We start from the raw sequence: 14,733 nt of genomic DNA, 5'->3' as shown, positions 1-14,733 counted from the left end.
TACAACATAGGTGACATAACACCTTTCTCTATTCAAGTTTATACCAACATCTGCATAAAATGTTGGTTGATTAAGGTGCTATGTCCATTAAAATTAAAATTACTAAAAAAGTTTAAATTCTAGAAAAACAAAAAATATTATATAAAAAAGTACAAAACGATTCTAATCTAATAAGATATTGGTAATTTTTATAAAATTTATTAAAAAAAATATATAAGTGAAAACGCGTTTCCTTCAATTACTCAATATCTGAAAAAGTGGACATGGCACCTTTATCATCTAATGTCTTCAATTATATAAGTAGATATAAGTTAGATATGTAAACACTGGCCTTAAGAAGAGTGATTCATGAATAAACTTTATTTTTGGCAACTTTTAAAGATGAATATTGCCACCTCTAAATCTTAAAACGGTCATATATAATCGACTTGCGAAATTCAAAAGGCTACCACTATTTGAAATGGTAGTACTTAAATAAAACGTAAGAAACTCGTTAAATTTAAGCGAATCATTATTTTAAGCTTTGGCTTATACCCACGCCTTTACTCTATACCGCTCGCCCTAATGCATAATGTACTAGGAATAAAATCGAACTTCTAACAGCCTTATGATTACAAAATTAGCTAGTGCTCCCACTAGACTCATCTTCCGTGGCTTTCTGCCGTAGTCAATAATTTCTTGACCTTTTGAGATTATAAACTTACATAACTTTGATCTACACAGCCGGATTAAATGAAAACGTCAACATTTTCCTCAAAGCGTCAAGCTCTTATAACTGCTATTTCCAAATCTGAGGAATATCAAACGACATAATAATAATGTAAGAACGTTCATTGAATATTCAATCTGTTTAATGAATGGATTTACGTCAGGGATCATACATAAAATTACGAATATTTTTTAAAGAGAGTTTAAAAATAATAAAACGAAAATTATGACCAACCAACCAGAAGAATTAATAATTGCAATTGCACAAACAACTATAAAACAAGTAAAAGAATATGTATATTTGGGACAACTAGTTAAATTAAATAAAGAAAATCAAACCAGAGAAATAAAGAGAAGGATATGGTTGGCTTGCGTATCCTTCGGAAAACTTTCCTATATACTAAAAAAAAATAGAAAATACCCCCAGTATTTAAAAACAAGAGTCTTCAACCAATGTATACTTTCTGTCCTCACCTACGGTTCTCAAACTTGAACGTTTACAAAGGAAAACATGGAAAAAATAGCAAAGACCCAAAGAGCCATGGAAAGGCAAATGCTGAACATCAGGCTATCAGACAAGAAAAGAAATACTTGGATCCGCAACAAAACAAAAGTGACCGATGTATTAACGCAGATAGCAAAGCTTAAGTGGAAGTTCGCTGGACATACCATAAGACAGAAAGACGACAGATGGAATAAGATGATTATACACTGGAGACCATATAGTTACAAACGAAAAAGAGGAAGGCCACAAATGAGATGGTCAGATGACTTGAAGAAACATACAAGCTCGAAGTGGATACAAACTGCCTACAATAAAGAGACGTGGAAGAAGGAAGAGGAGGCTTATGTCCAAAATTGGACAGCAAGAGCTGTATAGATAGATATATAAAGATTTTATATATCCCTTTCAAGACGAGCTCACACGATCGTCCACTTTATTTCAAAATATTCCTGCCTCTTCTCTAATCAACTTTGCGGGCCCAGAACGGTAGTGAACGATACTGCACAAGTCTGTTAATGATTTAAACACGGACGTGTGACTAAGACGGTATTTAGTGTTGGTTGACCTTTCTGATAAGATGTCGGTGTATTTTGTTGAAGAGACAGTAAACGTAAATATTAAGTATTTTATTACGTATTTGACATTTAACTTGAATTTTTCTTTTTATGTTTTGTTTAGTTAATAAAGTAATTAGGTGAACAATATTTTTGGCATTATTGACTTTATAAAGGGAAAATAACCTCTCCAAAATTTGTTCGCACAACTTGACGTTCGGACTCAAACTCATCTTTCGGTGTCTTACTTTTTAATACTAATACAAAGATGTTTGGACGTCAATCAAGATATATACGCATGTTTTATTGACTATAATAAAGCATTCGATAAAGTACGACATAAACATTTAATGAATGTCCTGAAATCAAAGAAGATTGACTATAACGACCTCAGGATCATATCAAATTTATACTATAAACAGCGAGCAAAAGTACGTGTTAACGAACAGCTGTCAGAAGAAATTGAAATTAGATGTGGAGTAAGACAGGGATGCGTATTGTCGCCAATTCTTTTCAATGCCTACTCCGAAGAGGTCCTGAAAAAAGCTCTTGAGGGTGAAACAGCTGGAATAAAGGTAAATGGAGTTCCCATTAAGAACATTAGATATGCGGACGACACTGTGATCTTAGCCGAAAACATTGAAGATCTTCAGAGACTGGTGACCAGAATAGCAGAGTATGGAAAAGAGTATAGTCTAACAATGAATGTCAAGAAGACGAAATTTATGAGAATATCGAAAACTCAAAGAAATAACGAGAATCTTCTAATAAACGAAACCAACGTCGAACAAGTGGACAAATATGCATACCTGGGAACAATGATTAACTCCACAAATGATTACAATCAGGAGATAAAAATAAGAATAGAAAAGGCTAGAGCAAATTTCAACAAAATGAGAAGAGTTCTATGTACCAGGGATTTAAAACTGGAACTAAGAGTTAGGTTGGCGAGGTGCTATGTTTTTTCGACTTTATTTTATGGAATGGAATCTTGGACCTTGAATGCGACATCAATGAAAAAACTGGAATCATTTGAGCTGTGGGTGTACAGAAGAATTCTGAAAATATTATGGACAGAACACGTCACAAACAAAGAGGTTCTGGGAAGGATGAACAAAGAAATGGAAATTTTAAATTCAATAAAAACAAGAAAATTAGAATATCTCGGACATATTACACGTGGAGAGAAATACACCTTGCTCCAACTGATTATGCAGGGAAAGATCCAAGGAAAGAGAAGCATAGGGAGGCGTAGAATGTCATGGCTGCGCAACCTGAGAGAGTGGTACGGATGTACATCAAATGAACTTTTCAGAGCAGCCGTCTCAAAAGTCCGAATAGCTATAATGATTGCCTACCTCCGCCGCGGAGATGGCACTTGAAGAAGAAGACTTTTTAATGCCATGAAATATTATTTCTTCGCTTTAAATTAAAATATTAATATTTTTTGCTTCTAGGAATGAAACTATCGAGTGAGTTGGTGCTTCAGCTGATTGGGGATGGCAAAGATTCTGAAATTGAAGTAGAAGATGACGAGGGTGATCAAGAAGACTCGTTTCTGCCGTTGATGCAAGTTGATGAACCTGAGATACCTCCAAGTTTAGACCCATCTTCTGCAACTGCTCCTGAAAAGTCTACAAAAAGCCGAGACAGTCGCCAAAGGATCTGGAAGCAAATGCCATACAACCAGAAGGAACACTGCTATCCAGACTGACCACCAGCAGTGGTTAGGTCTCCTTTGGCCTATTTTGAAGACTATTTTGACGAAAAATTTTTTGAGCATGCCGCAGTTTGTACAAATAATTATTATATGCGAAAAACTGGAACTGTTCTAAACACCAATGCAACAGAATTAAAAAGAATTGTAAGAGTTAGCAGCTCTAGGTGTGGGAGCTGCTGTCATTCTTCATCTATCTAAGTCTATTCCACGTGGTGACCGGTTTTTCTCAGCTATACCTTTACTGGAAAAATTAATAGTAACGGAACTTGCACAATGATGATGAATCGAATTCCTGATAGAAAAAATATTGATTTTAAACAAGATAGCAAAATAAAACGTGGTGAATCTCAACACTTCATTAGCAATGATATTGTTGTTGTAAAGTGGATGGACAAAAAATCCCTCCTAGTAGCATCCAATTGCACTTATAGAGATGATTCTTTTCAAATGAAGCGATGGGATAAAAGTCAATCAGCATTTACAGACGTTAAATGTCCAAAAGTAATCGCGAACTACAATAAGAATATGGGAGGTGTAGATATTCTTGATCAGTCCATAGAATACTACCGGACCTTCATGAAAACGAAAAAATGGACTCTAAAAGTCATCCTTCATTTTTTTGATCTTTCAATTTCTTAAAATATTATGCTGTTGTCGTCCTAGCGTTAAATAGGAGGAAGACAGAAAAAATAAATGGAGCGATTGTAGATGCAATTGATTGGACCCCCCTGTCGCATGATGAGGTACAAAATCACTGGTAAATGTATAACAAAGTAAATACAAAACTGAAATACGTGAAGTATAGTGAAGTAAGATACAGATCACAAACTTGTGGTGGCATGGATGGAATTCCCCTATATCTGGACAAAACAAAAACATACATTGATTGTTACAACGGGAACGACAATAAACGAAAAGAGGCTCAAATTACATCTATTGCAGGAAGAATCAATAAAAGATTTATACAAAAGAAGACTAGACCAAAAACTAGAAGAATTCAGATATGACACGTTAGATGAAATGCATGAACACATAAAAACCTGCCTGATTTCAGCGGCCTTAGAAGCTCTTGGAGAAGACGACCAAAGGAACACCCATCAGAATATCAAATTAAGGGAAGACACATTGAAATGCATAAAAGAAAAGAAAAAACTACACATAAAATACCTAAACACCAAAAAACAGGAAGACTTAGACCTATATAGAGCGAAAAACAGAGAGGTAAAGAAAAGAGTAACAAATGAAAGGAACGAACGATGGAAACAAGCATGCACAGAGATAGAACGACATATCGGAGGAACGAGAAATTCAGAATCATGGCGAATATTAAAAGCACTTCAACGAAATAAGACAGAGAAAACCCAGATCGGCAAAATTAGTGAAAACGAGTGGCAAGAATACTACGTAGAACTACTTACAGAAAACCGTCCCCAATTTCAAGAAGAGAATATAGAACATGCAGGAAATGGGGCATACGACCAGATAGAAATAAGCCTGGCAGAAGTTAAGAGAGCAATCAAGACATTGAAGAACAAAAAAGCCAATGGACCCGGAGGAATACCAAACGAACTAATTAAAAACGGAACGGAAAAGTTATTCCGCATGCTACATAGAATGTTCGAAAGAGGACTAAATGGAGAAGAAATACCTGCGGAATGGACACAAGCATACATCACATCCATACATAAGAAAGGAAACAGGAAAAAATGTGAAAACTATAGAGGAATTACTATAATATCGTCGGTAGGTAGACTTTACGGGAAAATTATTAAGGAAAAACTGGAAACTGAAATAATAGGAAAAATTGGAGAAGACCAAGCAGGGTTCACAGTAGGAAAATCATGCCTAGATCATACGTACACATTAGAACAACTGATAGAGAAGAAAATGGCAAAAGGTAGACCGGTCCATCTGGCCTTTGTTGATCTAAAGAAAGCATATGACTCAATACCTAGAGTCAAATTATGGGAAGCAATGAATGATCTCGGAATCCGACAAACACTAATAAAAGCAGTTAAAGCACTATACAAAGAAAACAAAGTAGCTATTAAATGTGGAAATAAAGCCTACAATCCATTTAAGACGACAAAAGGACTTCTACAAGGCTGTGCTACGTCCCCTACTCTGTTTAAAATATTCTTGGAAAAGACACTCAAACCATGGAGGAGAAAGTGCGAAGGAATGGGCATACCAGTAAGAGACGAATACCTATACACCTTAAGTTTTGCCGACGATCAAGTAGTCATCGCACAAGATGAAGAAGATCTCAGCTTTATGCTCAGAAAACTAGAAGAATAATATAAAAACAACGGAATGGAAATAAACTTAGAGAAAACCGAATACCTAACAACAGAAAACAAGGATATGAGAAACCTAGAGATAGACGAGGGAAGACAAATAAATGGAACAGATAAATTCAAGTATTTAGGAACCATAATATCGAACCAGGGAACAACAGAAGAAGATATAAACAACAGACTGAGACAAACAAGAAACTGTATAAGACAACTAAACTCAGTGTTGTGGGATAAGAACATTACGATAAAGACAAAAAAGAGAATATATAATACCCTGACAAGAAGTATCCTGACATATGGGTCCGAAAACTGGACAATAAACAAGAGAAATAGAGGTAGAATAAGAGCAGTAGAAATGGAGTTCCTGAGGAGAAGCTGTAGACTTACAAAAAGAGACAGAATTGAAAACGCAGAGATTAAGCGGAGAATGGGAGTGCAATCAGACATAATCGACTATATAGAGGAGAAGAGACTATCCTGGTACGGCCACGTCAGAAGAGCGGACAGAGGACGCTGGATAAACAAAATCACAGAATGGAGCCCGATTGGAAGAAGAAAGAGAGAAAGACCCCGAAGGTCATTCAGAGATGTAATCGACGAGGCTATGGAGAAAAGAACCCTGCGAGATGGAGACTGGAATGACAGGGAAAATTGGAGAAAACGGTTGAGTGAAGGAAGACAGTGAAAACTGTGGAAATCCTTAGTCGTAGTAGTAGTAAATACGTGAAGTGACTACAAAAATTAACCAAACACTAACTTATTATCGCTAATAACCCTAGTATTTGATGCGGTTGATTAAAATAAAAAATATTTGCTCCCATAATACTGCTTGTTCAGTGATCATATATCTGGTATACTGATTTGTAGTTAAAATAAAAACAAATAAATATTAAAATGAAATTAGAATTACAAAAAAAATAGATAACTATACAATAGAAGATAATGTCAAGTTGATACCATCGTTATAAATATAAGTTTATTATTAGATGAGAATGAAAATTTATCTAACCATAATCGATCTATTAATATTTTTTTGGGTAGCTTACATAAGTTACCAGGTGTGTTTTTAAATCGATTAATTATAAAAAATTGTACAAAAAGTAAATTTGTACCATTAGTACTTATACTGTAGACTACACCACAATATATCAAACTCTTTTTTTTTTTAACTATTTAGTCTTACCAAACATAGAAAAATTAATTGTACGGTTTGTTGAACAAACTTGGTTGTATTTTCGAATGTAGATCTTTTTAAGTAATATATATAAATGCTAGTGCAGTAACGTAGTTATTATACTTTTGCCAAATATAGACTTTTAATTGTTAGCCACTAAACTTAAAGCATTCTAAGTAAAAAAAACACTTCAAAACATAAAATCTGACTTACCGAAATAGTGTAAGACGATACGGAAGGAGAAGCACGGTAGGGCCTCCTGGTCGTATAAAAATCGCTTTCATAAACCATTTTTTCGGATTTTCGAGGGGCAAAAAGGCGAGAAAATTCGGAGATCGGCGTCTCTTAGTGTTGAGAACTGGACTGAAGCTCGATATGCTACGTTCGGATATTAGCACAGCTCTCTACGGCGTCCAAAAATCTATTTTTACTTTTGTAAATAGTGGATTGAGTGAGATTTCTTTTTATTTTCGATGCTTAATACACGAGTAAGATATTTTTCGGATAAATAAGCTGTAGGTGCGCCGACTGCGGAGGCTTTTCTACACGTGGGAATTTTTCAAAGGGTTTGGGATAAGATTCATCGCTTAAAAACTCACCAAATACAGATTTATGGACGAAATGAGTTTCTTTGTTCCATTATTAATTAGGTACTATGTTTTAATTTTATATCTGGATGTTTATGGAATAAAAAATCTGTAACAAAAGTTGACATAATTTTTGGCTTGGTCTATGGTTTAATAACATTATACAGTATACTCCCTCTATAATGAACACGGTTATTACGAGGTTTCGCTTATAACGAGATACATTAGATGTCCCGTGAAATTTCTATTGAACTATAACCGTCTATAGCGAGGCAAATTTGGTTATAACGAGAGAAAATAAGATCCAAAAACGTGTTTTTTACGTTTTTAGTCCGGTCGTGGTTATAAATAAATACCTTTTCAAACAGCCCCTCAATAAACTTAACTGCAGCCCGCAATAAACTTCTTTACAATGAATAAATACAACTGTTTCACATCTTTAGAAAATATATGATAGAATGATACTGGACCATTTCAAGCAGTTAAAAATAACAGAGTTCTTAAAATTGCAGAAGCAATAGTTTATGTTATCCTTGAAAATACGATTTATACATTATGTAGTTGGAAAAAAATATAAGTACAGCTTTTTTGTTTAAACGTATATCATTGATAATCAAAGTAAACAACTCTTTTATGTTTTAATATATTTCATTGACAATAAAAGTAAATAACTTTTTTTCAAAAACGCCATTCAAACAATATTTATTAGCATCTTATATTGCTCCGAATGGCTTCACTATAGGAAGTTAATGGTTTAGAAAACTACAGATTCATATGTATGCACAGAATTATGATTGTCTGATATAACGAGATAGGCTTATAACGAGGTAATTAGTCTGTCATTTCAGTTCTCGTTATAGAGGGAGTCTACTGTATCAAGTTGGCAGAAGTTAATTTCTATTGGTGATGTTTCAAGCAGCCATAGTTAATATCTGGGTTTCATTTCCAGTTAACGTCCAAAAAATTTTAGTCTATATATTTCAATTTTTTATTATAATATAATATAATTTTTTATATGGTACACCCTATATATTTTTTCAAATTTGTATTCTTCTTATAATTCTTTTTCTTATGGTATTGTGCTTTGCATTACTATACAGAATATTTAACAAGTTATGACCATTTTTATTTCGAAATTCCTATGAAATCAACACCATTTCTATATTTCTATTTCAACATTATTTCTATATATATATATATATATATATATATATATATATATATATATATATATATATATATATATATATTCAGGGATTCTACAGTATTCACTGCCTTCCCTCGCTCATCCGTTTCCATCTCTCTCTGTCGTGTCCCATTCTCCATCGTTTAGGCCTCTCTTACTCATGGGGGTATCATCACTCTTTTTCTCCTTCCCATGGGGCTCCATTCGGTTATTCTCTTTATCCATCTGCTGTCGCTAGTTCTTCTTACATGTCCATACGACTTTAGTCTTGGTTGTTCTATATATGTTAGTATGTCTGTTTCTATTGATGTTCTTTGAGGTCGTCTTGGTCTTGTGGAATCACTACTTGATTGTCTGCAAAGCTTAACGTATAAAATAACGTATTCGTTCCGTACCGGTACTCCCATGCCTTCGCATTTTCTTTTCCATGTAGTCAAGGCTTTCTCTAAGTATATTTTGAATAGGGTAGGAGATGTGGAACAACCCTGCAGGAGCCCTTTTGTTGTGGTGAAGTCTTCTATGATTCTTTTTCCCATTTTAATGGAAACTTTATTTTCTTTATACAGAGCTTTTGTAGCTTCTATGAGTTCCGTCTGTTTTTCTAATTTGTACATTGCCTCCCATAGTTCTCACCTTCGTTCAGAGTCATACGCCTTTCTCAGGTCCACAAATGCCAAATGTATATCTCTATTTTTTGCTTTTTTTCCAACAGTTGTTCCAGTGTGTATATGTGGTCTATGCATGATCTTTCTGCCATGAAGCCTGCCTGATCCTCCCCGATTTTGCCTTTTATCGCTTGCTCTATTTTTTCTCGCAGTATCTTACAATATAATCTTCCTATTGATGATATTACGATTATTCCTGTGTAGTTTTCGCATCGTTTTCTATCTCCTTTCTTAAATATAGAGGTCATATATGCCTCCGTCCATTCCTTTGGGAGCTGTTCTCCATTTATGGCTTTCTGAAATATTCATTGTATCATCGGGTGTAATTTTTTTGATCAGTATTTTATAAGCTCAGGTGAGATGTCTCCAGGTCCCGGTGCTTTCTTATTTTTGATTCCGATTGCCGTTCTCATTTCCCTATCTGTTATTTCTATTTCTCTTCTACAAAAACCTAAAATTTTTAAAATCTTCTAGTTTTATATTATGTACGGTATATTTCATTTAGGTTTTTCTGACTAATTGCTGCCAGTCCTAGGGCGTTAAAATAGAAGTTTTGTTAAGTTTTGTTCTCTTTCGCTCCATCAGCGCATGGACAGTGTCCGCCTCCATGTGGGTGTGATCCTTTAGTAGAAACTTCTGAGTGATGATGATTCATTAATGATCCACCTATTTCATTTAAATGAGTCAATTTACAGCAGGTAATTGGTTATTTACTTGACCAATTACTTCCTGATATCGTCTATAACGCTTTTTATATGTTTTGTTGTCAACTAATTAAATCCAAGTATGTGATTCATTACTTAAAGTATTTGGTTTAAAGAATATTTTGAAGGTTGGACATTTAAAATTACTGCTTTTTGTGATTAGTCGATAACGAACCTGTCTTTGAAATGTATAAATTAGGTAAAAAAGGAAAATGGAAACAGTTGTTTTATGATTTGTATATTAATTCAAATATTTGTATTGTTTGGTTGAATTTTCTAATATAATGTGAGTGTCGTTAATAGTAATTTCCATTTTGTTGTATATAATTTTAATTCTATTAATTTCGTTACAGGTATTTACCAGAGATTTGGTAGTTATACATAGAAGTTTGTAGTCTGTTTTTCTTAGATATGTCGAATCCTTATAGCTGCTTTTTTTAATTAAAAAAGTTGTTTATGTTAGTAAAGTATAACCGTATCAAACAGTAATAACATTGGATTTTGAGTATTTGTGTGCACTTTGCTAGTATAGTTATATGGCAACTCCATTTTATTGGATTATTTTTATCATAAACATTTTGGATACTGATTTTCATTTGTCATCAAATCATTTATATTTTTATTGCCTTAACGTAGTAGGTCAAGAATCCACAACAACTTTAAAATTGGAAGTAGCGTCTCAGATCTGTTTTTGCTCACCAGTGACGCATATTTTTTCATTCCGAATGAATGAATTAACAAATGCGTACTCTGTTCGTTATTTACACTTAATCATTGAGCGTAAGCGTCAGTTGAGCACAGCCTACACAAGAAAACGTCAATAACTATTTGTAGCATTATCGTCTCTAGGAATTTTTTTTAATAATCTTTAGCTGATGTCTACGTATTAAAAACCAATTTAAAAAAAAAGATTTTTTAATGTTAAAATACTCCCATCTGGTTATCCTCTTCTTTTTCTATTCTCCTGGAAATCGAGTGAATGATTTATTATAAGACATACCAACCATATCACGTCATAGTTAATAGAGAAGAAAATTAATACATGTATATATAGATCGGTTTAAAACGTTCTCCTACGTCTTTCGATACCCAGTTGCCACTATTTCGATTCATCCATAACTCTTCTTCTATGTCTCTGTCTTTCATTTCTCTATTGATGCCTTCTCTTCCTCTTTTTTTTTTCTACCGTGAGGGGTCCACATTAAGACTTGTTTTGGGAGACGTTCTTCAGACATTCTCTGTACATGACCGTACCATCTGAGTTGTTGGGTACCAATATCGTCTACTATTGTATGTTTTTCTCTTATTCTGTTGTTCGTTACTCTTTCTAGTCTAGCTTTTCCAGCTGAGCGTCTCCAGAAATCTATTTCCGTTGCCTCAAGTTTTCTCTTTCTTTAGTATCTTTCCTTTATTTGCCATACTTCACTACTGTAGGTAATTATACTTTTAATGATTGGGTTATATATCTTATGCTTGTTATTATTAGAGATTGATTGATCCCAAAGGATACTATTGAGAAGGGAAATTGCTTTTCTTGCTTGGTTGATTTTCTCTTCAATTGTGTCGTCTACATTGCCTTCTTTTGTGATGATCATAGCTAAATATTTATGTGTTGCAATGTTTGATAACTTCTCCATCTTCCAATGCGAGGTCCTGTTGTTTCCCGCCGATACACATATACTCGGTTTTTTGGATATTTATTTTAAGTTCCCATTTTTCATGCTCCTCGATTAATTTTCGAGTTATATACTCAATATCTTTATAATCTTGTGCTATCACTAGTTGATTATCTGCAAATGACAAAGTGTATATGCTATTGTTGTTAATCGGCATTCCCATATTTCTACATTTGCGCCTCCACAGTTTTCGAGTTTGTTGTAGATAAATTTTAAATAATATCGGGGAGAGACAGCAGCTCTGCTTAAGGCCATTATTCATTTGGAATCTACTTGACCGATTATTTCAAACCTTTACCTTTGAGTTAGCATTAGCGTACAGTTCCTTAGTCGCATTTATTAAATTCATGCTTTTGGTTGTTTTCTCTTACGCTTCCCATAATTTATAATATGGTACGCTATCAGAAGCCTTTTGTAGGTCTCCATACAATAAATGTACTTCTTGAAAACGGCTGTTTTCTTTTCAGTAATCTGTGTCTGTTCCTCAGCCTTTAAGTCTTTATATTCGCTTTCTATTCTGTTTTTAATTACTTTTCCGTATATTCTGCTGATCGAGTTTGTCACTGCAATGCCTCTGTAATTGTCACATTCATCCCTTCTGCCTTTTTTGTGTATATGAATAATGTCTTCCACTCCTCTGGTGTTGTCATTAATGCAGTTTTGGAACAGTTTGGCTAAACTTGTATACAGTTTGGTTATACCGTGTTTAATTAACTGCAGGGATGTTACTTGGACCCAGTGCTTTGTAATTTTTAGAGATCTACATACATCTTCCACTTCTTTCGTTGTTATTCGTATGGGCGAAGTTAAAGTATTTATATTTTGTCTTTCATTGCTGTCTTTAAATTGTGGTCTACCTTCCCTTACGAGTTTTTCAAAATATTGGTCCCAGTCATCCAATGTTATTGTTGACACTATGTCTCTCTTCTTATCTTGTCCATAAAGATTTTAAGACTCTCCAACTTATCCGTTATATTCTTTGCATTTAAGAATTTTTGATATTGGTCTCTTTTTTTCTTTATTTCTTGTTCTATTCCTTCGTTAAACCAATATGGAAGTTTTCTTTGATTCTGGATTTGGTACATATACAATGGCTTCTGTTGCTGCCTCCTGGAGGCACCTTTTGATGTGAGTGTAATAATTATCTCACGCTTTCTTGTTCTAAGTTGATTAGGTTATACCTCTTCTGTATTTCTTCTCCCTTTCATTTCCTTCTTTTTCTTCTTTAGGTTTATTTACTTTAAATGTGATCTTAGCTTTTAATAAGTGATGATCGCTTCCACAGGTAGCTCCTCTCAATACTCTTACATCTTGTATAATCATATTTGTCTTTTGTCGTATCATTGTGTAGGCAGTCTATGATTGATTTTAACCCTCTCGTATTTTGCGTCCATGTGTATTTGTGTATGTCTCTGTGTTGAAAAAATCCAATTTTTATTTCATTTTGTTCGCATAATAATATTAGTCTGGTACCATTATCATTTACGTGGTCCTTTCCGAATTGACCTATAACTGCGTTGTGGGGTTTTTTTCCAATTCTACTGTTTAAGTCTCCCAAAATGATAATTTCTCGAGATGTGCCGACTTTTCAACCTCTAAATTCAATTTCTCAAAAAAATCGTTTTTAATGTTTACTGGTGCGTCATCATTTACTGCATACACATCCAGATTGTGCATTTGTGTCCTCTAATCGTAAGGTTCATTTTTATCATTCTCTGGTTTATGGCCTCCCAAGTAGTTATGTATTTCCTTAGCTTCTTACGTATTAATATGGCAACACCTTGTTGATCTCTTTTCTCCTTGTGTACCCCGTTGTAGAAGTGATCATATTCTCCGATGTTTTCTGATCCTTGGCCCTTTCGTTTTGTTTCGGTTGTTACTGTGATGTCCAATTTCAGCTTACTCATTTCATACATTATTTCATTTATTTTAGGTCTAAAACCTTATACGTTCCCAGTTCCGAAATTCATACTCCTTTTTCGTAGCGTACGTCGTCGTTTGTTGATCGATTCATTCCGAGCAGTTTTGCTGGGTTTTTTAACATTTTATTTTTTTTTTCTGAGTAACGGGGAGTTAGCCCGATGCTTCAACCCCCGACTTGGAGGGCCAGGGTTTAATTTTGGAGTTTTCCCTCTCCTAGACAATTTGCTTTCACTGCAGAAGAGCATCATCTACCCTTCATCTGTAATCCTAGATAAGGAGCCCTTACAGGGTGCTTTCAACCGGGCCAGTTGAACCCTGGTTTTTTTAAGAGGTGTTACTCCTCTATCCCTCCTCTTTTATCCGGGCTTGGGACCGGCTGCATCGGTTATAGAGCTACTCAATTCACCTCATACCAAAACAGGAAGAGGAAATTAATTACATCCCATATTGTCAAAAGATTTATGATGCTACTGAACATTGTAACACTGAACACTGAACATTGAACAACTGAGAAGTAATTTAAGGGAATAGAGCGTTTATTTTGATTATTATATTTATTTTGCAGACGTTAGTTATCATATTCTGATCGTTACCTTATTAATTACTTACCAGAAAGGAGAATCGATTGTTTGCACATACAACTACCTCGAACTTTTGAGATAGAAAGTTTGATTTTGACTTTTTTCCGTTTCTGTATTTTAATTATCGTCTCCTGAAAAGACGATTCAAAAATAATAACCATTTATGTATACATATGCAGATGAATCAGTTGTTCAAGGCATGCCGCATGCAACAATAATGATTGCTGGATTGCTGATAAATGTTTTTTCCGGTTTTGTCAACCATTTTAAGTAAACAAACTTCTTGATTTCGTTCGCGCTATATTCTTAAGAACAATAAAATTAATCGGATCGAATGATTTTATTTCCAAACCATTATGGTGTTGCCGAGAGGGGGCATTTGGGCCTGTAAGACCCATCGCCGGCTCTTCGGGCTTCTTCCTATCCCCGGAATTGGATCGGGTATTCACCATC

General features: G+C 34.4%; 1 protein-coding gene across 6 annotated transcripts in view; it reads right to left on the bottom strand.

Annotated features, from left to right (window-relative positions):
- LOC140449211 (uncharacterized) overlaps positions 1-7,414 on the bottom strand; it is a 335,545-nt gene extending 328,131 nt beyond the window's left edge. For 2 of the 6 annotated variants that reach the window (XM_072542384.1, XM_072542385.1), the window contains exon 1: positions 7,172-7,405. In XM_072542384.1, coding sequence (XP_072398485.1) covers positions 7,172-7,249 — 78 coding nt within the window. In that variant the 5' untranslated portion in view covers positions 7,250-7,405. Of the gene's footprint in view, positions 1-7,171 lie in introns of all 6 variants that reach the window. The other 4 variants (XM_072542383.1, XM_072542381.1, XM_072542380.1 and 1 more) reach the window with 4 other exon arrangements.
- Positions 7,415-14,733: the final 7,319 nt, after the last annotated feature.

Source organism: Diabrotica undecimpunctata, chromosome 8 (assembly GCF_040954645.1).
Source record: "Diabrotica undecimpunctata isolate CICGRU chromosome 8, icDiaUnde3, whole genome shotgun sequence".
Taxonomy (NCBI): domain Eukaryota; kingdom Metazoa; phylum Arthropoda; class Insecta; order Coleoptera; family Chrysomelidae; genus Diabrotica; species Diabrotica undecimpunctata.
This window is presented reverse-complemented; position numbering and strand designations above follow the sequence as displayed.